General features: G+C 48.1%; 1 protein-coding gene across 1 annotated transcript in view; it reads left to right on the forward strand.

Annotated features, from left to right (window-relative positions):
- The window catches only part of agps (alkylglycerone phosphate synthase), a 50,622-nt gene that overhangs the window by 21,339 nt on the left and 3,384 nt on the right, over positions 1 to 25,899 (forward strand). Inside the window, exons 11-19 of the mRNA XM_014173313.2 lie at positions 3,639 to 3,766; positions 4,381 to 4,432; positions 7,493 to 7,569; positions 7,677 to 7,789; positions 9,178 to 9,247; positions 9,663 to 9,724; positions 10,697 to 10,786; positions 23,159 to 23,258; positions 23,451 to 23,508. Coding sequence (XP_014028788.1) covers positions 3,639 to 3,766; positions 4,381 to 4,432; positions 7,493 to 7,569; positions 7,677 to 7,789; positions 9,178 to 9,247; positions 9,663 to 9,724; positions 10,697 to 10,786; positions 23,159 to 23,258; positions 23,451 to 23,508 — 750 coding nt within the window. The remainder of the gene's footprint in view (positions 1 to 3,638; positions 3,767 to 4,380; positions 4,433 to 7,492; positions 7,570 to 7,676; positions 7,790 to 9,177; positions 9,248 to 9,662; positions 9,725 to 10,696; positions 10,787 to 23,158; positions 23,259 to 23,450; positions 23,509 to 25,899) is intronic.

Consider the following 25,899-nt stretch of genomic DNA (forward strand, 5'->3'; position numbering starts at 1 on the left):
GTCTGGCTCGCTCGCTCTCTCTCTCTCTGTCTGGCTCGCTCTCTCTGTCTGGCTCGCTCGCTCTCTCTGTCTGGCTCGCTCGCTCTCTCTCTGTCTGGCTCGCTCGCTCGCTCGCTGTCTGTCTGGCTCGCTCGCTCTCTGTCTGTCTGGCTCGCTCGCTCGCTCTCTGTCTGGCTCGCTCGCTCTCTGTCTGTCTGGCTCGCTCGCTCTCTGTCTGTCTGGCTCGCTCGCTCGCTCTCTGTCTGTCTGGCTCGCTGTCTGTCTGGCTCGCTCGCTCTCTGTCTGTCTGTCTGGCTCGCTCGCTCGCTCTCTGTCTGTCTGTCTGGCTCGCTCTCTGTCTGGCTCTCTCGCTCGCTCTCTGTCTGGCTCTCTCGCTCGCTCTCTGTCTGTCTGGCTCGCTCGCTCTCTGTCTGTCTGGCTCCCTCGCTCTCTGGCTCGCTCTCTGTCTGGCTCGCTCGCTCTCTGTCTGGCTCGCTCGCTCTCTGTCTGTCTGTCTGGCTCGCTCGCTCGCTCGCTCTCTGTCTGGCTCCCTCGCTCTCTGTCTGTCTGGCTCGCTCGCTCGCTCTCTGTCTGTCTGTCTGGCTCGCTCGCTCTCTGTCTGTCTGGCTCGCTCGCTCGCTCTCTGTCTGTCTGTCTGTCTGTCTGGCTCGCTCGCTCGCTCTCTGTCTGTCTGTCTGTCTGGCTCGCTCTCTGTCTGTCTGTCTGTCTGGCTCGCTCGCTCGCTCTCTCGCTCGCTCTCTGTCTGTCTGGCTCCCTCGCTCTCTGGCTCGCTCTCTGTCTGGCTCGCTCGCTCGCTCTCTGTCTGGCTCGCTCTCTGTCTGTCTGTCTGGCTCGCTCGCTCGCTCTCTGTCTGGCTCGCTCGCTCTCTGTCTGGCTCGCTCGCTCTCTGTCTGGCTCGCTCGCTCTCTGTCTGGCTCGCTCGCTCTCTGTCTGGCTCGCTCGCTCGCTCTCTGTCTGGCTCGCTCTCTGTCTGTCTGTCTGGCTCGCTCGCTCGCTCTCTGTCTGGCTCGCTCGCTCTCTGTCTGGCTCGCTCGCTCTCTGTCTGGCTCGCTCTCTCTCTGTCTGGCTCGCTCGCTCGCTCTCTCTCTGTCTGGCTCTCTCTCTCTCTCTCTCTCTCTGTCTGGCTCGCTCGCTCTCTCTCTCTGTCTGGCTCCCTCGCTCTCTGTCTGTCTGGCTCCCTCGCTCTCTGTCTGTCTGGCTCCCTCGCTCTCTGTCTGTCTGGCTCTCTGTCTGTCTGGCTCCCTCGCTCTCTGTCTGTCTGGCTCCCTCGCTCTCTGTCTGTCTGGCTCGCTCTCTGTCTGGCTCGCTCGCTCTCTGGCTCGCTCGCTCTCTGTCTGGCTCGCTCGCTCTCTGTCTGGCTCGCTCGCTCTCTGTCTGGCTCGCTCGCTCTCTGTCTGGCGCGCTCGCTCTCTGTCTGGCTGGCTCGCTCGCTCTCTGGCTGGCTCGCTCGCTCTCTGGCTGGCTCGCTCGCTCTCTGGCTGGCTCGCTCGCTCTCTGGCTGGCTCGCTCGCTCTCTGGCTGGCTCTCTGGCTGGCTCGCTCGCTCTCTGTCTGGCTGGCTGGCTGGCTCGCTCGCTCTCTGTCTGGCTCTCTGGCTGGCTGGCTCGCTCGCTCTCTGGCTGGCTGGCTCGCTCGCTCTGGCTGGCTGGCTCGCTCGCTCGCTCTCTGGCTGGCTGGCTCGCTCGCTCTCTGGCTGGCTGGCTCGCTCGCTCTCTGGCTGGCTGGCTCGCTCGCTCTCTGGCTGGCTGGCTCGCTCGCTCTCTGTCTGGCTCGCTCTCTGGCTGGCTGGCTCGCTCGCTCTCTGGCTGGCTGGCTCGCTCGCTCGCTCTCTGGCTGGCTGGCTCGCTCGCTCGCTCTCTGGCTGGCTGGCTCGCTCGCTCGCTCTCTGGCTGGCTGGCTCGCTCGCTCGCTCTCTGGCTGGCTGGCTCGCTCGCTCTCTGGCTGGCTCGCTCGCTCGCTCTCTGGCTGGCTGGCTCGCTCGCTCTCTGGCTGGCTGGCTCGCTCGCTCTCTGGCTGGCTGGCTCGCTCGCTCTCTGGCTGGCTGGCTCACTCGCACTCTGTCTGGGTGGCTCGCTCGCTCGCTCCGTCTCTCGCTCGCTCGCTCCGTCTCTCGCTCGCTCGCTCCGTCTCTCGCTCGCTCGCTCCGTCTCTCGCTCGCTCTCTCGCTCGCTCCGTCTCTCGCTCGCTTGCTCCGTCACTCTCTGATGATGGAGTCACGTTCTCAGTTGGCCAACTAGAGAGCAGCATGTAGTGTCACATTAAAGGGCTCATTAACGGCCCTGGCATGCACAGGACAGCCCCTAATGGATCTGGCTGTACAGACTACATGTCATCTCAATGGGACAACACTAATGCACATTACATCAGTCAAGTACACATTTACTGAATTACAGATTCATCTGAAGGAAAAGGTTCTGTGTTTGAGATTTCTAAGATGTTATTAGAAGTGTTATTGCTGATTTTTATTTTGAGGAAACATTATTGTGTGTATTCAGAGCCCAGAATAGACCAAGACAATCTATGGTTCAACTTGACCTGACAGTATGTAATTATTGTGAATATTTTCTCAAATATGCCAACGTTCATAAACACTCATTAAGCCGTTATCAAGACATCTGTGTTTTTTTAATGGAAATAGTAATTAAAGACAATATATTAAATGAAAAATCACGTTTTGATTTCCTCCCGCAGAATTATTAACTGGTGCCTCTCTGAGGTTATCACTGTTTACGGTGTGATCTCATTAAGATAAAGTCTTTGTTACAATCCTTTCCACCGTTCAGGTTTTATAGAGCCAGTTACTGCATCTATACTCTCCATGGGATTTGTAAACAGAGCTAAGCAAAACAGGATTCCTTTATTGGTGTGTTTACCACGTAGTTTGACCCATTAGTTGTCCATAGTTTACCATTTGGGAGTCCGTTCATGTCAATAACATGCATCTGCATTCAAATTGTCATCCTTTTTCTTCAACCTCTTGTTAGTTTTTCTGAAACACGGGAAATGGCGTTGTCTGTTTTGATAGAGAACATTCCTTAAGGGACGAGTGCGTCCCAAATGGCACCCTATTCCTTCAATAGTGCACTACTTTTTTTTTACCAGAGCCCTATGGGCACTGATAAGAAATAGTGCTCTATAAAGGGAATAGGGGTCCATTTTGGACATAGACATTCTTGCGGCAGGGAAAATTCTACATGGAACGTGGAACATGACACGTAAAGCTACAGACAGTGGATACTTTGTGGGGTCAGAGGTTAGCTGGGAACCCTGTGCGACATGTCATGGGCTCCTGGTGTTGGCCTTCCTTTGATATGGACCTGTTTTATTTCCTCAATAAATCTCATTGGTCTCCTGTGAGCAGCATGAAACCAGATCACAGAGGTGAAAGGTGACACAGGTCACCACCAGTGATGTGGTGGTAAAGAAACTAGGTCGGTAAACGCTTGCGCGGAAACGGCGGGTTTACATGTGGTTACCCTCCACTACACCACTGTTCATCAACAACCCACTTATTAAACCAGGCATTAACGCTTCAATTATCAATCAAACCTAACTCCAACCAATGTCAGGCTATTGTCTTGAAATCATTAGTGTGAGAACCTCGGTTTCTATAGTATGTTCCCTTGTGTTTCCCCCTAGGAACTCTTGGCGTGGTTACCGAGGTAACGATGAAGATCCGGCCAATCCCAGAGTACCAGAAGTACGGCTCGGTGGTCTTCCCAAACTTTGAGGCGGGAGTGGCCTGCTTACGAGAGGTAGCCAAGCAGGTAAAGACCATTACCATCTTGTGTTGAGCGTTTGTACAATGTACCTATAGGTTACATTATAATAACAGTGAGAACAGTAGCTAAACTATGCAGGTATTGAACAGTGCAGATCAATGCTATATTGTAGTGTACAAAGTGGTCAGTTAATGATTGGCAGATCTCCAATTCTGGGAAGGAATTCATTTGAATGATAATGAAGACCATAATAAGGAATAAGCTACCTCTTTTCACTCTTCCTGGGTAGTGCTGATGCAACCGTTATTGATGACTACAAGCATATGATTTGTGCAGCTCCGTTGGTTACAGAAATGAGTTGAGTCGGTACACTAGTATAGCACACAATTAAGGTATCGACCGTTGAGCTGTGGATTTTCATGGACGTATCCACACACTACCAGGAATGTCTTCTCATGTCTCCAGGTTGTGTAATATGGTGTAACAAATGTTATTTCAAAGTCATTTGAAAGGTTTTTCTCTAAATTACAAAATGTAATGCAGGTTCAACTTTCACTAGGAAAATGACTAGGATAATGTGTGGGATGGGGAAATGTTTACAAAATAAAATTAAACACGCTCCTAAATTATACATATATTTTTATTTTATTTTCTCCAAGAGGTGTGCACCTGCATCTATCCGGCTCATGGATAACGAACAGTTTCAGTTCGGTAAGTCAACATCATTCAAAACCCTGCCATTTCATCTCTGCAAAGGAACCTACATTGAGTGTATAAAACATTAGAACACCTTAATATTGAGTTGACCCCAATGCTTCCCACCGTTGTGTTAAGTTGGACGGATGTCCTTTGGGTGGTGGACCATTCTCAATAACCACAGGAAACTGTTGAGCGTGAAAAACCCAGCAGCGTTGCAGTTCTTGCCTCAAACCGGTGCGCCTTGCACCTGCTACCACACCCCGTTCAAAGGCACTTCAATATTTTTTTTGTCTTGCCCATTCACCTTCTGAATGGCACACATACACAATCCACATCTCAATTGTCTCAAGGCTTAACAATTCCTTCTTTTAACCTCTGTCCTCCACTTCATCTACTCTGATTGAAGTGGATTTAACAGCAATAAGCGATCATAGCGTTCACCTGGCCAGCTGGTCATGGAAAGACCTCATAATGTTTTGTACACTCAGTGTGTCTTTGTTTAACACGGGAGCTCAAAGTGAAGTAGTAGTCCATGCTCTCTGGCTCCACACGCTGCCTGTGCTGTGTGGCTGACCTGGTTTCCATTTCTAAGTTATTCCCTCTAGTTCCCTCCACAGTTCACCCCCCTCTGTAGCCTTTCTCAGACAAGGCTGGAATCTGAGGAACGTGCTAGTACCTTCTAGTGATGGGGGGGATCGATATACATATCGGGATATTAATTTTCATGATATATTGCATCGTTTTGACAATAAAGCAATATTATTTTTGCGCTAGTTGGCTGTACCTGCACCAAAACTCCAGTATTTTCCTTCATAGCTTGTTCTCCTTCATAGCTTGTTCTCCATCTTTTTAAATAGGGAGACAGTTTGTTTTCAGCGCTTTGATTTCCATGACTGATCAAAACTCGTTTTCTCATGGCTCTCTCTGTCCCTCTGCAGCAGACATATGGTGAGGAATATGTTTGGAACATCGAATCGCAATAAAATCACAGTATCGAATCGCAATGCATGTAGAATCACAATATATATCGTATCGGCATCTAAGTATCGTGATAATATCATATCGTGAGGTCCCTGGCAATTCCCAGCTTGAGTACCTTCATATGCCACGTCTTTCTGCTCAATCATTGTATTTTGGAAAATAGTCTAATTCCTTGAATCTGACAATATTTTTAATTGCCATTTGGCCTGGTTTTGTGTGAGCCCCCCCCCCAACTGTAATCCATTTGAGAAAAGAATAAAGCATTGACAACGTTTCTTCATGTCTGCTTTTGCCTCTCTTTGCTGCGTTGCATTAAGTTAAATGTAGCGTTATTTTAGCAGAGTATCTAGCTGCACACACACACACACACACACACACACACACACACACACACACACACGACTTGTGGATTGAAGCCCAATGAAAAATGACCTTGGCAACAATTAAGCAGTTGTTATATTGAAGTTTTACATTCCACCAGAACTCAAGAAAAATATTGTTTCAGGCGTTGGTGCCAGACATCTTTGTAAAGTTCTTCAGTCTCCTGGGATCTCATTAGTCTCCCTATATTCCCACTTTTCACCGAGTGAGCACTTCTTAGCATTAAGCGGGCAAGATGAAGCGACCAGGTTTCCCACTAATAACTGAACCTCAGTCTGGACTGATAGGATACCTTCTTGGACTTATTAGTGCCTTCCCAGCAAACCGGGAACATTCCCTGGATATTAGCGAACATTCTCATTAAGTTCTAGTTAGGATTTTATCTAACATTACCATGATAACATTCAAATGTTTTTGGTTAAAAAAAAAATACAAATGTATTTTAATGTTTTAAATGAAATATTCTTGGAATGTTCTAGCATCCACTAAAATGTTGTGCACAACATCTGTAACAACCACCACATAACATTCCCCACAGGTCCCGTGTGGCTCAGTTGGTAGAGCACGGTGTTTGCAACGCCAGGGTTGTGGGTTCGATTCCCACGGGGGACCAGTACGGATAAAAAAAAAAAATATGAAATGTATGCATTCACTACTGTAAGTCGCTCTGGATAAGAGTGTCTGCTAAATGTAAAATGGTTTTTATTAGGTTTCCAGGTAATGTAACAGAATGTGTTCTGTGAATGTTCTTGCAACATCAGGCAAATGTTTTATACAAACACTGTATAATCATCAGCATACCTGGACAGTTTTGGTGTTATTAGAACTTTTGGGGCAATCTAATGAATGTTCTGGGAATGTTCGCAGAACCAATTTTTGTTTGCTGGGTTGCCTTCCCTTTTAATCACCCTGGCTGCTGAGTGAAGGGATCTGATGTATTCAATGGGCCTGCTCATTTCCAAATTGTACAAAGTAAAATATAAAATATAGTGGCCACTTATCTCAATACGCTAGTAAGATGAAAATGGCAAGTGGTATGTTAGCCATTGACATGCATTAAATGCAAATGAACAAAAGGCAGACTGGGGGAAATGACACACTGTATGTATAAAACCCCTCCTCTCTGGTCGTTGAGTATTTAATTAATGAGCGTGATGGCTGCGGGAGACCTAAAGACCCACAATCAAATTTGGAATGGAAACAATTGGGACACTAAGTGATGAAGAGACTGAGACGGAGGGGAAAGAAATGAAGTGTTAAGTCTCCACAGAGTCACCCAGGACTCTACCCCACTGTGATTGATAACCATCCCATCGGCTCCAGACCCTCATTTTAGCTTGTCCACAGGCGCTTTGTGTGTCCGATCACGAATAAATCAAAACGTGCGGTGGCTGAGGAAGACGGATATGGCCGTGTCAAGCCCACTTCCCCTCGGAAACCCACTGATTTATTGTCCCTGTCGCAGGCACTTGTAAAGTTATTCAAATGTTACCATTTATTTTCCTCCTTTTGTTTCCACACCCAAATAAATGTGACTTAGTTGCCATGTTAGTCCTGGAGGAAACAGGCAGGAGATGGGTGGGCTAAGTGTGACCAAATGTGTGAATAAACGATATCGGTAGTTCCTTTAAACTGTATTGTCCAAAAAGAGAAAAGACAGAGGTCCACTTGGCTATTGAGTTAAGGGACTTGGCCCTTCTGTTTCTACAGGTCATGCCCTGAAACCTCAAGTGTCGTCCATTTTCACAAATTTTGTGGAAGGGTTAAAGAAATTCTACATCACCAAGGTAATTCTTAATGATTTGGCAGAAATACTACTCCTCATTTCTCTCTTGTATGTCATCTGTGCTTTCTGGAAAGGGCTAAACAAATTTTACTTCCCTGTTTTTCCCAGTTCAAAGGTTTTGACCCCCACCAGTTGGTTGTTGCCACCCTGCTGTTCGAAGGGGACCGTGAGAGGGTCTTGCAGCACGAAAAACAAGTTTACGACATTGCTGCAACATTTGGGTAAGTAGCCCCCATTTCCTTCTTTCAGGTCAGTAGATGTTACCCAACATGCATCCTAAATTTGTGAGGGTTAAATTCCCCCCTTTTATTCTGGGAGACTGTCTTCAGCGCACAGGTGACATACACATGATGGTACCTGGTACACTCCTCACTGTGAGAAATCTGCCTCAGGCCTTGCTTGGAGGCATTCCATTGCCGTAGTGGAGGAGCTTGGCCCCTCAGGCTGGAGGTGGTGTCTTTGAACCAATCTAAGACCAAGTATAAAGAGCAGTGTGATGGATCACCTGTGGCTGTCCTCCTGTCAGACATACTTTGGTGATGGGGGATGGGGGGGATGGAGGGCCCTGGCTATTCTGATTGATTGTGAGGCAGATCAATAGAGGCCCTGGTGGAAATAAGTGATCTATCAGCCTGAAAGGGATGCTATCTCTCTCCATTCTGTATGTCTGCTCCTTAACTACAACAGCAACAAACCTGGGTTCCTCATAGTTCCCCTACATGTTCAATTCAACTACACTTGTGGAATTCTGGAAACATTCCTTCGCTCTTCTAACAACCCTGTATACAACTGCAAGGCCCAAAATAATCAATTATATATACAAAAGTGTGTTGTCGTGTAGTGCCATAGAGGTCAGCGAGTAGGGACTTGGTGATGAAGCCGTGCTGTAAGGCCCATGTCTGAGGTGCCTGAGGGCCTCCGCTGGGCTGGGGGTCCCACCCTGCCCGGAACCACACTGTTCCACACCATTAGAGGAATTAGAACATACTGTAGCAAATAACTCACTTCTTTATCCCCTTGAACACACCTCATCCGCTCTGCACCTAGTCATCATAAACAAACCCTTCATAAAAACACTGGCCCCGTTATTGTCTTGGTGGCCCTATGGATTGTGTATTAGTGTTGCTCCTTGGCCCAGTGCACAGCTTCCAGTCCATTCCTCAGGTCACTGGCTTTGTGCCCTCAGGTAATATCCTGACCAATTCACAAGTTTAATCATTGAAAAGGCCTCACCTACCAGGCAGAGTGTTGTGTTTTTAGTTTTTCCATCATTTCATCGCTTGTCGAGAGCCTGTGATCGATTGGGTGGGTCTGTAAGGGATGGTGTCTTCTGGTTTTAAGAAATGAGTGGAGAAAAGTACAGGTAAATCAATTTAGTGATTTCTTAATGAGTGCATCCTGATTTTAATTTGGGTTGTTGGTTGAAAATGTTATTACCCGCGGCGGGTGATGGATGTGTGGTTGACCCGCAGGGAGGCACAGAGCGGCAATCATTGATTTGAACATTGTGGCAGTGACGGGTACTGACTGGCATCACAGGCAGCTGTGGTCAGGGAGAGATGACAGGGCCAGAAAGGAACCTGTTAAATATTAACTTATCTTTTTCCAGGGGCCTGGCAGCTGGAGAGGACAATGGACAGAGAGGCTACATTCTGACCTTCGTCATCGCTTACCTCCGGGTGGGTCACTTCTCCCCCTCTTCTCCTCTATTCTGCCACGCTCTCCCAGTGTCCAGAGACAGCTCGGGGAGGGAGGAGGCACTGCTCACAGGGGCAGATAGAGACCTCTGTCAGCTGATAGGATAGAAGGAACATGCACACAAAGGCTGCAGAATGTGACCTCTGAGATATCTGGCCTCTCTGTTCAGTCAGGGATGTCATGTTGTCATTGGAGGAATCTTGGCATGAGCAAATGACAGTGAAAAGCGCAGATCTTTTCCTTACGCAAGTTGTGAAACGCTAGCTATGTTGTGTGCCTCTTTATTTGACTTCCAATAATAGTTATTTTATTTGATCAGATATTGTCCCCCTTCTCAAATCCAAGCCACGTACTGTTATGTTTTACATGAGTATGTTTCTTGCGGTTTATTAACAGGACTTGGGGATGGACTACTATGTGGTCGCGGAATCATTTGAGACGTCGGTGCCTTGGGACAGGTAAAGACAAAGATGGCAACATGTTTAACCTCTGTGTGAACGAGTGTCTCTGAACTGGTGTGACAATTCCACATCACTCTCTTCCCACACAGTCAGTTTGAAGAGCCCCAAAGACAAGTAGCTCAACCCCCACTCCCTCTCTGACATTCACCTTCATGCCTGCCTTCTCCCTCCATTAACTGTCTGTGCGTGGGAGGGAAGACTGCCTCTTCAGCCCCAGTCTGACTCTGTGCAGGGGGGAGCGAGAGGGGAAGAGAGAGACATGGCCAGTGTGATGCATTCATGTGTGCTGCTGGGTGTGAGATTGAACATGAATTTCCAACATACAGTGTTGGAAATTCAGTGTAAAAAAAACTTTCCATTATGAAACCACACAGTTCTTCCCACACAAGAACAAAAATGACTGACTCCCTTGCACCTTAAAGCGATATCTCAGGAGAGTACACCCCCCCCCCCCCACCCCCTCTTTGTCACAGACACACGGGCAGACACACACACACACACACGAACACCAACACACACGCGTGCTCAGCACCCCACTGTGTAGACTGCCTGATGGGGGTTAGCAGGCGAGCATATGTTCAGGGCTCATTACCCCTCTTCCTCCTCCATCTCTCCACACTAGGCTGCACATGCCTGGGAGTGACGGCCATTAGAGAACAGAGTGAGCCAGTCTCTCCCAGCTACAAATACCTAGCACTGCAGTCTCCATAATGGCGTGAGGTTCTCCATTTTGTCTGTCTCTCTGTCTGTGTACCCCACAGTTCAGGGCCAGAGGCCTTCTCTTCACATAACTCCCGACAGCTCAGCTCCACCTGTCGTACTAGGTTAAATCACGGGGCTGTGCACCCTATTCCCTATATAGTGCATTACTGGGTCTCAGACAGGGCTTTCATCATGTCCTAACATTCAGCTAGTCTTCAGGAGAACATGCTAGTCTTTATGTTTCTTCCTCCTGTTGTCTTTCTTCAGGGTGTTGGACCTTTGCCGGAATGTCAAAGAGCGTATTAACCGAGAGTGTAAAGAGCGAGGGGTCCAGTTTCAACCCTTGACCTCGTGCAGGTACGTTTAGGAAGAGACCTTTAGCCGTTTTGGTTCCGAGCGACAACACACTTGCTGACATTGTGGCGATCGTGTTAAAAACCTCGACATGACCTCTGCATCTCTATCTCCCTGATTCAACTTGTGTACGTATTTGACCGGTGTGGTTGATCATATCCTATGATTATATCTTCTAAAACGTGTTCCCTGCTATGAGTGAGCCAGTAGTGTGTGCGCGCGCAGGCAAGAGAGGTGTCCTGTGTGACCTTCCCTGTGTGACCTGGCCACACACGCACAGACCGCCTGCTCCTTGCTCACTGTGGACAGATTAGGGCCCAACTTGATTAGGCTTCAGCCATTTATTTCCCGCCTGCAGTCTGTCACATGATTGATTTGCCCATTTAACCTCTAGAAGCCAGCACACCCTCCGAGCGATGGGCCACGTCACAGGAACAACAGCTCTTCCCACAACTCCTCAAAGGAGACAGGGGCTAGAGAAAAACAACACAGTAAAGAGACAGGGGCTAGAGAAAAACAACACAGTAAAGAGACTGGGGCTAGAGCAAAACAACACAGTAAAGAGACGGGGGCTAGAGCAAAACAACACAGTAAAGAGACGGGGGCTAGGGAGAAAAACAACACAGTAAAGAGACTGGGGCTAGAGCAAAACAACACAGTAAAGAGACTGGGGCTAGAGCAAAACAACACAGTAAAGAGACTGGGGCTAGAGCAAAACAACACAGTAAAGAGACTGGGGCTAGGGAGAAAAACAACACAGTAAAGAGACTGGGGCTAGGGAGAAAAACAACACAGTAAAGAGACTGGGGCTAGAGCAAAACAACACAGTAAAGAGACGGGGGCTAGAGCAAAACAACACAGTAAAGAGACGGGGGCTAGAGCAAAACAACACAGTAAAGAGACGGGGGCTAGAGCAAAACAACACAGTAAAGAGACGGGGGCTAGAGCAAAACAACACAGTAAAGAGACGGGGGCTAGGGAGAAAAACAACACAGTAAAGAGACTGGGGCTAGAGCAAAACAACACAGTAAAGAGACTGGGGCTAGAGCAAAACAACACAGTAAAGAGACTGGGGCTAGAGAAAAACAACACAGTAAAGAGACTGGGGCTAGAGAAAAACAACACAGTAAAGAGACGGGGGCTAGGGAGAAAAACAACACAGTAAAGAGACTGGGGCTAGGGAGAAAAACAACACAGTAAAGAGACTGGGGCTAGGGAGAAAAACAACACAGTAAAGAGACTGGGGCTAGAGAAAAACAACACAGTAAAGAGACTGGGGCTAGAGAGAAACAACACAGTAAAGAGACTGGGGCTAGGGAGAAAAACAACACATTAAAGAGACTGGGGCTAGGGAGAAAAACAACACAGTAAAGAGACGGGGGCTAGGGAGAAACAACACAGTAAAGAGACTGGGGCTAGGGAGAAAAACAACACAGTAAAGAGACTGGGGCTAGAGAAAAACAACACAGTAAAGAGACGGGGGCTAGAGAAAAACAACACAGTAAAGAGACTGGGGCTAGAGAGAAACAACACAGTAAAGAGACGGGGGCTAGGGAGAAAAACAACACAGTAAAGAGACGGGGGCTAGGGAGAAAAACAACACAGTAAAGAGACGGGGGCTAGGGAGAAAAACAACACAGTAAAGAGACGGGGGCTAGGGAGAAAAACAACACAGTAAAGAGACGGGGGCTAGGGAGAAAAACAACACAGTAAAGAGACGGGGGCTAGGGAGAAACAACACAGTAAAGAGACGGGGGCTAGGGAGAAAAACAACACAGTAAAGAGACGGGGGCTAGGGAGAAAAACAACACAGTAAAGAGACGGGGGCTAGGGAGAAAAACAACACAGTAAAGAGACGGGGGCTAGGGAGAAAAACAACACAGCAAAGAGACGGGGGCTAGGGAGAAAAACAACACAGTAAAGAGACTGGGGCTAGGGAGAAAAACAACACAGTAAAGAGACGGGGGCTAGGGAGAAAAACAACACAGTAAAGAGACGGGGGCTAGGGAGAAACAACACAGTAAAGAGACTGGGGCTAGAGAGAAACAACACAGTAAAGAGACGGGGGCTAGAGAAAAACAACACAGTAAAGAGACGGGGGCTAGGGAGAAAAACAACACAGTAAAGAGACTGGGGCTAGAGAAAAACAACACAGTAAAGAGACGGGGGCTAGGGAGAAAAACAACACAGTAAAGAGACGGGGGCTAGGGAGAAAAACAACACAGTAAAGAGACGGGGGCTAGGGAGAAACAACACCGTAAAGAGACGGGGGCTAGGGAGAAAAACAACACCGTAAAGAGACGGGGGCTAGGGAGAAAAACAACACCGTAAAGAGACGGGGGCTAGGGAGAAACAACACCGTAAAGAGACGGGGGCTAGGGAGAAAAACAACACAGTAAAGAGACGGGGGCTAGGGAGAAAAACAACACAGTAAAGAGACGGGGGCTAGGGAGAAACAACACAGTAAAGAGACGGGGGCTAGGGAGAAAAACAACACAGTAAAGAGACGGGGCTAGGGAGAAAAACAACACAGTAAAGAGACGGGGGCTAGGGAGAAAAACAACACAGTAAAGAGACGGGGGCTAGGGAGAAAAACAACACAGTAAAGAGACTGGGGCTAGAGAAAAACAACACAGTAAAGAGACGGGGGGCTAGGGAGAAACAACACAGTAAAGAGACGGGGGCTAGGGAGAAAAACAACACAGTAAAGAGACTGGGGCTAGAGAAAAACAACACAGTAAAGAGACGGGGGCTAGGGAGAAACAACACAGTAAAGAGACGGGGGCTAGGGAGAAACAACACAGTAAAGAGACTGGGGCTAGAGAAAAACAACACAGTAAAGAGACGGGGGCTAGGGAGAAACAACACAGTAAAGAGACTGGGGCTAGAGAGAAAAACAACACAGTAAAGAGACTGGGGCTAGAGAAAAACAACACAGTAAAGAGACGGGGGGCTAGGGAGAAACAACACAGTAAAGAGACGGGGGCTAGGGAGAAAAACAACACAGTAAAGAGACTGGGGCTAGAGAAAAACAACACAGTAAAGAGACGGGGGCTAGGGAGAAACAACACAGTAAAGAGACGGGGGCTAGGGAGAAAAACAACACAGTAAAGAGACGGGGGCTAGGGAGAAAAACAACACAGTAAAGAGACGGGGGCTAGGGAGAAAAACAACACAGTAAAGAGACGGGGGCTAGGGAGAAAAACAACACAGTAAAGAGACGGGGGCTAGGGAGAAACAACACAGTAAAGAGACGGGGCTAGGGAGAAAAACAACACAGTAAAGAGACGGGGGCTAGGGAGAAACAACACAGTAAAGAGACGGGGGCTGGGGAGAAAAACAACACAGTAAAGAGACGGGGGCTAGGGAGAAAAACAACACAGTAAAGAGACGGGGGCTAGGGAGAAAAACAACACAGCAAAGAGACGGGGGCTAGGGAGAAAAACAACACAGTAAAGAGACTGGGGCTAGGGAGAAAAACAACACAGTAAAGAGACGGGGGCTAGAGAGAAAAACAACACAGTAAAGAGACGGGGGCTAGGGAGAAACAACACAGTAAAGAGACTGGGGCTAGAGAGAAACAACACAGTAAAGAGACGGGGGCTAGAGAAAAACAACACAGTAAAGAGACGGGGGCTAGGGAGAAAAACAACACAGTAAAGAGACTGGGGCTAGAGAAAAACAACACAGTAAAGAGACGGGGGCTAGGGAGAAAAACAACACAGTAAAGAGACGGGGGCTAGGGAGAAAAACAACACAGTAAAGAGACGGGGGCTAGGGAGAAAAACAACACCGTAAAGAGACGGGGGCTAGGGAGAAAAACAACACCGTAAAGAGACGGGGGCTAGGGAGAAACAACACCGTAAAGAGACGGGGGCTAGGGAGAAAAACAACACAGTAAAGAGACGGGGGCTAGGGAGAAAAACAACACAGTAAAGAGACGGGGGCTAGGGAGAAACAACACAGTAAAGAGACGGGGGCTAGGGAGAAAAACAACACAGTAAAGAGACGGGGGCTAGGGAGAAAAACAACACAGTAAAGAGACGGGGGCTAGGGAGAAAAACAACACAGTAAAGAGACTGGGGCTAGAGAAAAACAACACAGTAAAGAGACGGGGGGCTAGGGAGAAACAACACAGTAAAGAGACGGGGGCTAGGGAGAAAAACAACACAGTAAAGAGACTGGGGCTAGAGAAAAACAACACAGTAAAGAGACGGGGGCTAGGGAGAAACAACACAGTAAAGAGACGGGGGCTAGGGAGAAACAACACAGTAAAGAGACTGGGGCTAGAGAAAAACAACACAGTAAAGAGACGGGGGCTAGGGAGAAACAACACAGTAAAGAGACTGGGGCTAGAGAGAAAAACAACACAGTAAAGAGACTGGGGCTAGAGAAAAACAACACAGTAAAGAGACGGGGGGCTAGGGAGAAACAACACAGTAAAGAGACGGGGGCTAGGGAGAAAAACAACACAGTAAAGAGACTGGGGCTAGAGAAAAACAACACAGTAAAGAGACGGGGGCTAGGGAGAAACAACACAGTAAAGAGACGGGGGCTAGGGAGAAAAACAACACAGCAAAGAGACGGGGGCTAGGGAGAAAAACAACACAGCAAAGAGACGGGGGCTAGGGAGAAAAACAACACAGTAAAGAGACTGGGGCTAGGGAGAAAAACAACACAGTAAAGAGACGGGGGCTAGAGAGAAAAACAACACAGTAAAGAGACGGGGGCTAGGGAGAAACAACACAGTAAAGAGACTGGGGCTAGGGAGAAACAACACAGTAAAGAGACGGGGGCTAGGGAGAAACAACACAGTAAAGAGACTGGGGCTAGAGAAAAACAACACAGTAAAGAGACTGGGGCTAGAGCAAAACAACACAGTAAAGAGACTGGGGCTAGAGAGAAACAACACAGTAAAGAGACGGGGGCTAGAGAAAAACAACACAGTAAAGAGACGGGGGCTAGGGAGAAAAACAACACAGTAAAGAGACGGGGGCTAGGGAGAAAAACAACACAGTAAAGAGACGGGGGCTAGGGAGAAAAACAACACAGTAAAGAGACGGGGGCTAGGGAGAAAAACAACACAGTAAAGAGACGGGGGCTAGGGAGAAAAACAACACAGTAAAGAGACGGGGGCTAGGGAGAAAAACAACACAGTAAAGAGACGGGGGCTAGGGAGAAAAACAACACAGCAAAGAGACGGGGGCTAGGGAGAAAAACAACACAGTAAAGAGACTGGGGCTAGGGAGAAAAACAACACAGTAAAGAGACGGGGCTAGAGAGAAAAACAACACAGTAAAGAGACGGGGGCTAGGGAGAAACAACACAGTAAAGAGACTGGGGCTAGGGAGAAACAACACAGTAAAGAGACGGGGGCTAGGGAGAAACAACACAGTAAAGAGACTGGGGCTAGAGAAAAACAACACAGTAAAGAGACTGGGGCTAGAGCAAAACAACACAGTAAAGAGACTGGGGCTAGAGAGAAACAACACAGTAAAGAGACGGGGGCTAGGGAGAAAAACAACACAGTAAAGAGACGGGGGCTAGGGAGAAAAACAACACAGTAAAGAGACGGGGGCTAGGGAGAAAAACAACACAGTAAAGAGACGGGGCTAGGGAGAAAAACAACACAGTAAAGAGACGGGGGCTAGGGAGAAAAACAACACAGTAAAGAGACGGGGGCTAGGGAGAAAAACAACACAGTAAAGAGACGGGGGCTAGGGAGAAAAACAACACAGTAAAGAGACGGGGGCTAGGGAGAAAAACAACACAGTAAAGAGACGGGGGCTAGGGAGAAAAACAACACAGTAAAGAGACGGGGGCTAGGGAGAAAAACAACACAGTAAAGAGACGGGGGCTAGGGAGAAAAACAACACAGTAAAGAGACTGGGGCTAGGGAGAAAAACAACACAGTAAAGAGACTGGGGCTAGGGAGAAAAACAACACAGTAAAGAGACGGGGGCTAGGGAGAAAAACAACACAGTAAAGAGACGGGGGCTAGGGAGAAAAACAACACAGTAAAGAGACGGGGGCTAGAGAAAAACAACACAGTAAAGAGACGGGGGCTAGGGAGAAAAACAACACAGTAAAGAGACTGGGGCTAGGGAGAAAAACAACACAGTAAAGAGACTGGGGCTAGAGAAAAACAACACAGTAAAGAGACGGGGGCTAGAGAAAAACAACACAGTAAAGAGACTGGGGCTAGGGAGAAACAACACAGTAAAGAGACTGGGGCTAGGGAGAAACAACACAGTAAAGAGACGGGGCTAGAGAAAAACAACACAGTAAAGAGACGGGGGCTAGGGAGAAACAACACAGTAAAGAGACGGGGCTAGAGAAAAACAACACAGTAAAGAGACGGGGGCTAGGGAGAAAAACAACACAGTAAAGAGACTGGGGCTAGAGAAAAACAACACAGTAAAGAGACGGGGGGCTAGGGAGAAACAACACAGTAAAGAGACGGGGGCTAGGGAGAAAAACAACACAGTAAAGAGACTGGGGCTAGAGAAAAACAACACAGTAAAGAGACGGGGGCTAGGGAGAAACAACACAGTAAAGAGACGGGGCTAGGGAGAAACAACACAGTAAAGAGACTGGGGCTAGAGAAAAACAACACAGTAAAGAGACGGGGGCTAGGGAGAAACAACACAGTAAAGTTACTGGGGCTAGAGAGAAAAACAACACAGTAAAGAGACTGGGGCTAGAGAAAAACAACACAGTAAAGAGACGGGGGGCTAGGGAGAAACAACACAGTAAAGAGACGGGGGCTAGGGAGAAAAACAACACAGTAAAGAGACTGGGGCTAGAGAAAAACAACACAGTAAAGAGACGGGGGCTAGGGAGAAACAACACAGTAAAGAGACGGGGGCTAGGGAGAAAAACAACACAGTAAAGAGACGGGGGCTAGGGAGAAAAACAACACAGTAAAGAGACGGGGGCTAGGGAGAAAAACAACACAGTAAAGAGACGGGGGCTAGGGAGAAACAACACAGTAAAGAGACGGGGGCTAGGGAGAAAAACAACACAGTAAAGAGACGGGGGCTAGGGAGAAACAACACAGTAAAGAGACGGGGGCTAGGGAGAAAAACAACACAGTAAAGAGACGGGGGCTAGGGAGAAAAACAACACAGTAAAGAGACGGGGGCTAGGGAGAAAAACAACACAGCAAAGAGACGGGGGCTAGGGAGAAAAACAACACAGTAAAGAGACTGGGGCTAGGGAGAAAAACAACACAGTAAAGAGACGGGGGCTAGAGAGAAAAACAACACAGTAAAGAGACGGGGGCTAGGGAGAAACAACACAGTAAAGAGACTGGGGCTAGAGAGAAACAACACAGTAAAGAGACGGGGGCTAGAGAAAAACAACACAGTAAAGAGACGGGGGCTAGGGAGAAAAACAACACAGTAAAGAGACTGGGGCTAGAGAAAAACAACACAGTAAAGAGACGGGGGCTAGGGAGAAAAACAACACAGTAAAGAGACGGGGGCTAGGGAGAAAAACAACACAGTAAAGAGACGGGGGCTAGGGAGAAACAACACCGTAAAGAGACGGGGGCTAGGGAGAAAAACAACACCGTAAAGAGACGGGGGCTAGGGAGAAAAACAACACCGTAAAGAGACGGGGGCTAGGGAGAAACAACACCGTAAAGAGACGGGGGCTAGGGAGAAAAACAACACAGTAAAGAGACGGGGGCTAGGGAGAAAAACAACACAGTAAAGAGACGGGGGCTAGGGAGAAACAACACAGTAAAGAGACGGGGGCTAGGGAGAAAAACAACACAGTAAAGAGACGGGGGCTAGGGAGAAAAACAACACAGTAAAGAGACGGGGGCTAGGGAGAAAAACAACACAGTAAAGAGACTGGGGCTAGAGAAAAACAACACAGTAAAGAGACGGGGGGCTAGGGAGAAACAACACAGTAAAGAGACGGGGGCTAGGGAGAAAAACAACACAGTAAAGAGACTGGGGCTAGAGAAAAACAACACAGTAAAGAGACGGGGGCTAGGGAGAAACAACACAGTAAAGAGACGGGGGCTAGGGAGAAACAACACAGTAAAGAGACTGGGGCTAGAGAAAAACAACACAGTAAAGAGACGGGGGCTAGGGAGAAACAACACAGTAAAGAGACTGGGGCTAGAGAGAAAAACAACACAGTAAAGAGACTGGGGCTAGAGAAAAACAACACAGTAAAGAGACGGGGGCTAGGGAGAAACAACACAGTAAAGAGACGGGGGCTAGGGAGAAAAACAACACAGTAAAGAGACTGGGGCTAGAGAAAAACAACACAGTAAAGAGACGGGGGCTAGGGAGAAACAACACAGTAAAGAGACGGGGGCTAGGGAGAAAAACAACACAGCAAAGAGACGGGGGCTAGGGAGAAAAACAACACAGCAAAGAGACGGGGGCTAGGGAGAAAAACAACACAGTAAAGAGACTGGGGCTAGGGAGAAAAACAACACAGTAAAGAGACGGGGGCTAGAGAGAAAAACAACACAGTAAAGAGACGGGGGCTAGGGAGAAACAACACAGTAAAGAGACTGGGGCTAGGGAGAAACAACACAGTAAAGAGACGGGGGCTAGGGAGAAACAACACAGTAAAGAGACTGGGGCTAGAGAAAAACAACACAGTAAAGAGACTGGGGCTAGAGCAAAACAACACAGTAAAGAGACTGGGGCTAGAGAGAAACAACACAGTAAAGAGACGGGGGCTAGAGAAAAACAACACAGTAAAGAGACGGGGGCTAGGGAGAAAAACAACACAGTAAAGAGACGGGGGCTAGGGAGAAAAACAACACAGTAAAGAGACGGGGGCTAGGGAGAAAAACAACACAGTAAAGAGACGGGGGCTAGGGAGAAAAACAACACAGTAAAGAGACGGGGCTAGGGAGAAAAACAACACAGTAAAGAGACGGGGGCTAGGGAGAAAAACAACACAGTAAAGAGACGGGGGCTAGGGAGAAAAACAACACAGTAAAGAGACGGGGCTAGGGAGAAAAACAACACAGTAAAGAGACGGGGGCTAGGGAGAAAAACAACACAGTAAAGAGACTGGGGCTAGGGAGAAAAACAACACAGTAAAGAGACGGGGGCTAGGGAGAAAAACAACACAGTAAAGAGACGGGGGCTAGGGAGAAAAACAACACAGTAAAGAGACGGGGGCTAGAGAAAAACAACACAGTAAAGAGACGGGGGCTAGGGAGAAAAACAACACAGTAAAGAGACTGGGGCTAGGGAGAAAAACAACACAGTAAAGAGACTGGGGCTAGAGAAAAACAACACAGTAAAGAGACGGGGGCTAGAGAAAAACAACACAGTAAAGAGACTGGGGCTAGGGAGAAACAACACAGTAAAGAGACTGGGGCTAGGGAGAAACAACACAGTAAAGAGACGGGGCTAGAGAAAAACAACACAGTAAAGAGACGGGGGCTAGGGAGAAACAACACAGTAAAGAGACGGGGCTAGAGAAAAACAACACAGTAAAGAGACGGGGGCTAGGGAGAAAAACAACACAGTAAAGAGACGGGGGCTAGGGAGAAACAACACAGTAAAGAGACTGGGGCTAGGGAGAAACAACACAGTAAAGAGACGGGGCTAGAGAAAAACAACACAGTAAAGAGACGGGGGCTAGAGAAAAACAACACAGTAAAGAGACGGGGGCTAGAGCAAAACAACACAGTAAAGAGACGGGGGCTAGGGAGAAAAACAACACAGTAAAGAGACGGGGGCTAGGGAGAAAAACAACACAGTAAAGAGACGGGGGCTAGAGAAAAACAACACAGTAAAGAGACGGGGGCTAGGGAGAAACAACACAGTAAAGAGACGGGGGCTAGGGCGAAAAAACAACACAGTAAAGAGACGGGGGCTAGAGAAAAACAACACAGTAAAGAGACGGGGCTAGAGAAAAACAACACAGTAAAGAGACGGGCTAGGGAAAACAACACAGTAAAGAGACTGGGGCTAGGGAGAAACAACACAGTAAAGAGACTGGGGCTAGGGAGAAACAACACAGTAAAGAGACGGGGGCTAGGGAGAAAAACAACACAGTAAAGAGACTGGGGCTAGGGAGAAAAACAACACAGTAAAGAGACTGGGGCTAGGGAGAAAAACAACACAGTAAAGAGACTGGGGCTAGGGAGAAACAACACAGTAAAGAGACGGGGCTAGAGAAAAACAACACAGTAAAGAGACGGGGCTAGGGAGAAAAACAACACAGTAAAGAGACGGGGGCTAGGGAGAAACAACACAGTAAAGAGACTGGGGCTAGGGAGAAACAACACAGTAAAGAGACGGGGCTAGAGAAAAACAACACAGTAAAGAGACGGGGGCTAGAGAAAAACAACACAGTAAAGAGACGGGGGCTAGAGCAAAACAACACAGTAAAGAGACGGGGGCTAGGGAGAAAAACAACACAGTAAAGAGACGGGGGCTAGGGAGAAAAACAACACAGTAAAGAGACGGGGGCTAGAGAAAAACAACACAGTAAAGAGACGGGGGCTAGGGAGAAAAACAACACAGTAAAGAGACTGGGGCTAGGGAGAAAAACAACACAGTAAAGAGACGGGGCTAGAGAAAAACAACACAGTAAAGAGACGGGCTAGGGAAAACAACACAGTAAAGAGACTGGGGCTAGGGAGAAACAACACAGTAAAGAGACTGGGGCTAGGGAGAAACAACACAGTAAAGAGACGGGGGCTAGGGAGAAAAACAACACAGTAAAGAGACTGGGGCTAGGGAGAAAAACAACACAGTAAAGAGACTGGGGCTAGGGAGAAAAACAACACAGTAAAGAGACTGGGGCTAGGGAGAAACAACACAGTAAAGAGACGGGGCTAGAGAAAAACAACACAGTAAAGAGACGGGGGCTAGGGAGAAAAACAACACAGTAAAGAGACGGGGGCTAGGGAGAAAAACAACACAGTAAAGAGACTGGGGCTAGGGAGAAACAACACAGTAAAGAGACGGGGCTAGAGAAAAACAACACAGTAAAGAGACGGGGGCTAGGGAGAAAAACAACACAGTAAAGAGACGGGGGCTAGGGAGAAACAACACAGTAAAGAGACTGGGGCTAGGGAGAAACAACACAGTAAAGAGACGGGGCTAGGGAGAAAAACAACACAGTAAAGAGACGGGGGCTAGAGAAAAACAACACAGTAAAGAGACGGGGGCTAGAGCAAAACAACACAGTAAAGAGACGGGGGCTAGGGAGAAAAACAACACAGTAAAGAGACGGGGGCTAGGGAGAAAAACAACACAGTAAAGAGACGGGGGCTAGAGAAAAACAACACAGTAAAGAGACGGGGGCTAGGGAGAAACAACACAGTAAAGAGACGGGGGCTAGGGCGAAAAAACAACACAGTAAAGAGACGGGGGCTAGAGAAAAACAACACAGTAAAGAGACGGGGCTAGAGAAAAACAACACAGTAAAGAGACGGGCTAGGGAAAACAACACAGTAAAGAGACTGGGGCTAGGGAGAAACAACACAGTAAAGAGACTGGGGCTAGGGAGAAACAACACAGTAAAGAGACGGGGGCTAGGGAGAAACAACACAGTAAAGAGACTGGGGCTAGAGAAAAACAACACAGTAAAGAGACGGGGGCTAGAGAAAAACAACACAGTAAAGAGACTCATGTACTGGTGTTTCCTTTCCCTGAGGCACATTGTTACATTGATAAGGGTTTAGTTTAATTTTCAATGCAGATATTTTTGCCCTGGTTAGAGAGTTATAGTATATATGCACATGCCTTCTCAGATGGTTAATATCCAATAAATGCTTAATGATCAGGGAATCAAGCATCCTTTTATCATATTAGCCCTGCGCTTCTTAAAAGGAAGCACATAAAGTTTTCAAATAGTATTCATCTTTTGAACTGTGCAAAATGTCAGTCATTATTATAATTTCGTGTTGCGTATTCATGTGAAAGCACAATCTTTTAGCCAGTTGCGGACAGCCAGTGTTGAAGCATATTGTGTCCTGAACCATTGTAAATGTAGCTCAGATAATCCAATCAAAGTGTGCTGATGGCCATTCAATGTCCTGATAATGGGATGTTATTAAAGGTGACTGATCCAGCGCATCTCCTCCGCGTCTCAGAAAACACGAGGGAGAATTGGGGTCAGAGGTTCACGAGAAAACGCCAGCCTCTCGGCTCCATCTGTCTGCTCTCCGATTCCAATGAGAGAGAGAGAGGGAAAAAAATAACAGCATTTATTGTTACAAAATGGATTTTGGTGCTACTAAACGATGCTCTCTTTGGATTCATGTGGAGATAAATTACAGTGGGACAAGTGTGGACGAAAGCATTTAAGAACATAACCCTGCCTTTATTCTCTGCTGTGAACATTATCATGTTGAAACCCTTTCCTCTTGCCTTGCAGAGTGACTCAGACCTATGACGCTGGCGCGTGTGTTTACTTCTACTTTGCCTTCAACTACAGAGGACTGGCAGATCCAGTACACACATACGAACAAGTGGAGGTAAATCTACGGCGCACTCCAAATATGCACTAGCTACCCACTCACAGACATGCATCATTTCTGACCTGAACCTCTAACCGTTACCACTCAGGAGGATGTATACCGCCATAGTTAAGGGTGATGATAGTCATTGTGGAAATGAGTTCATTGATTGATGCATTGATTGACGTGTGTCGTCTTGTCCGTTCCTAGCACGCTGCTCGAGAGGAGATCCTAGCCAATGGAGGAAGCCTCTCGCACCACCATGGAGGTACAGTCAAGTGAACATCCCTACATCTAGAAGGAGCCCTACATCTAACCATTTCAGCACGCTTTGGCACCGTTTCTTCGGCTCAAAACCCGACAAATTCGTAATACTGACCTGCCTCCTCACTTAAACCACTGCCCTGCCACCCATCTCTTTAAAGTCACATTAGGGTAGCCTGACAGGCTCTTTCGGTATGCTGCTCTATGTAAGACAGCAGGCACAGAGTCTTTTGAAAACCTCTGTTTTGGCTAGGAGGAGACCTTTCGTTGCTTCCTTGGCGCGTCCAAACTTTCCCACAGTGCAGACAAGTGAGTCTGCCATGGCTCTTTGTTCATTTCAACACAGGCCAAATGAAACGTGAGCAGGGGAGCGAGGGGGGAAAAACGACTCTGTGGTGCCCTATCAGGGCTAACCAAAATGGCTACCTTACCTTATCTATATTGCCATCCGCCTGGCTGTTTTCATACATCACTTCAGGCTATTCATCATGCCTGTCAAAAACAGCATGCAGTGAATCAGCTGCGATATTAAATCACAATTTCTCCTGAAGGCGGGGGAAGGTTAAAAATTAAAAGATTGCTAATACTAGAAGGCAATGGGCCAGGGTAAATGATGCCGGTGTTATCGCCCGGTATTTACTGACCTCCAATCGGTGGGCCAGCCGGCCACCCGGGGCTGAGCAGGGGGGCTGAGCAGGGGGGCTGAGCAGGGGGGTGTGGGGCCAGGGGGGGGGAGAGAGGGGATATTGATGCAGCTTCTCGGTGCGAGGCCCACTCTGTAATTGTGATTAATAACAGCTGGGTCTGCTATCTGAGCGAGGACAGGCCGGTTTGTCTGCCCACAATCACCGCGTGACAAATGGAGCTAGTTTCACTGGGTTTTGTGTATCAAACAAAACAGATGTAGTCTGGGAGGACGAGGTGGGAGGCCACCGCAGGAAATATACATTTTTCTAACCTGTGTTTACACCAGGTCAGGGTGCGTGGCTGCGCGTGCGCGTAGTGGCTCTGGGTGAGTGTTTTGTTTGTTGGTGTGTGTGTGTGGAACCCTCTATCTCCACTTCTCCACTATCCATCCCTGCAGCTCAATACACTCTTGCTACAACACAACTACATTTTTACACAAATATATGTGGACTGGATTTGACGGGTCGGTTTAAGTACATTTTAGAAGTAGTCACATACCATCCATTCATGACAAAATATTCTATTGTTTTGTTGTTCTATGCCCAATGTTTAGCTCTAAGGTGGTCACTGTTGCGTCCGAGTAGAATGTAAAAGGAAACGTAATGTTTTAGCAGGAACAGAGCTGTTGGCACACCAGTCAGGTTGAGGGTCATCCGTCACAGTGTAAACACAGAAACAGCCCCGGTCCTTCAGACAAGTTTACTCACTCCACTGGACTTGTCCCTGTTCATATCAGAGAGACACAGGCCCACTACACTATCCTCTCTTTCATGTCCTGGTCTCCATTTGTCAAAACAGGCCAGTACACACAGAGAGACTGAGTGGCAAGGCTCTCAGCTCAGTCCTATACTCCATATGGGAAGTGCTCCAGAAGAGGAAGGCAGCTCCTGCTGACCGTGTGACTCTATAGAATGTCGGCCTAAATGCCGCCGGTCAACTGCACTACTACACAGGTCACCGAGTAGCGCGGCTGGAAACCAAGAAAAATGAGTTGAATTAGCTTATTTTCCGTTCATTAGCCGTAGCTCTCGTTGTTGGGCCGTCTCCCAGAGGTACACAGAAATATCCGCTGTTTCTAGACCTCAGTGTTTCTCTTTCTCATTCATTTCCAAAACAAGTGCCTGCCTGCCTTCTCCTCTTTGCATGTCTCAGCTGTATGGCTAAACCCAGGGTAGATTGATTGCAATAGCAGGCGAAAAGGAGGGAAAATGACAAGATAGATGTGTAAATTATCACTGTGATGGAGGCAATGATGCAGTCCCAACACCTTCTGTTTTCTCTCCTTCCTGAGTGGAGGGAGGGATGGAGGTGGGACGAGGGAGGGGAGAAGGAGGGAGGAGGAGGAGAGCAGGCCACTTTGTTAGTTATTGGGTAGCAGCGGATTGGGTGACTGACTGGTCCCACTGTCACCATCTGGGTGTGCGTGGCGTGGCCCCCCTGTTTGTCTTGTCAGGAGACGGCCCTCTGTGGCCCCATGGCTGATTTCCATCTGTATCCCTGGCTGCTCCGCCTCGGCGTCACTGATAGCATGGCGCCCTCCCATCTCCCCAAGCCTCCCCCATGCTCCAGGTCTCAGTCACCCCCTTTCCCTCAACTCCCCCCATTTAACATGGGAGGCTGGGCTGCCTCTCTTCAATGTCAGTGACGTAGAGACGGGGTGGGTCAGTTCAGTTACGGGGGAAGGGATGGTATGTGAGCGCCCCTTTTC

The sequence above is a fragment of the Salmo salar genome, chromosome ssa25 (genome assembly GCF_905237065.1).
Source record: "Salmo salar chromosome ssa25, Ssal_v3.1, whole genome shotgun sequence".
Lineage (NCBI taxonomy): Eukaryota > Metazoa > Chordata > Actinopteri > Salmoniformes > Salmonidae > Salmo > Salmo salar.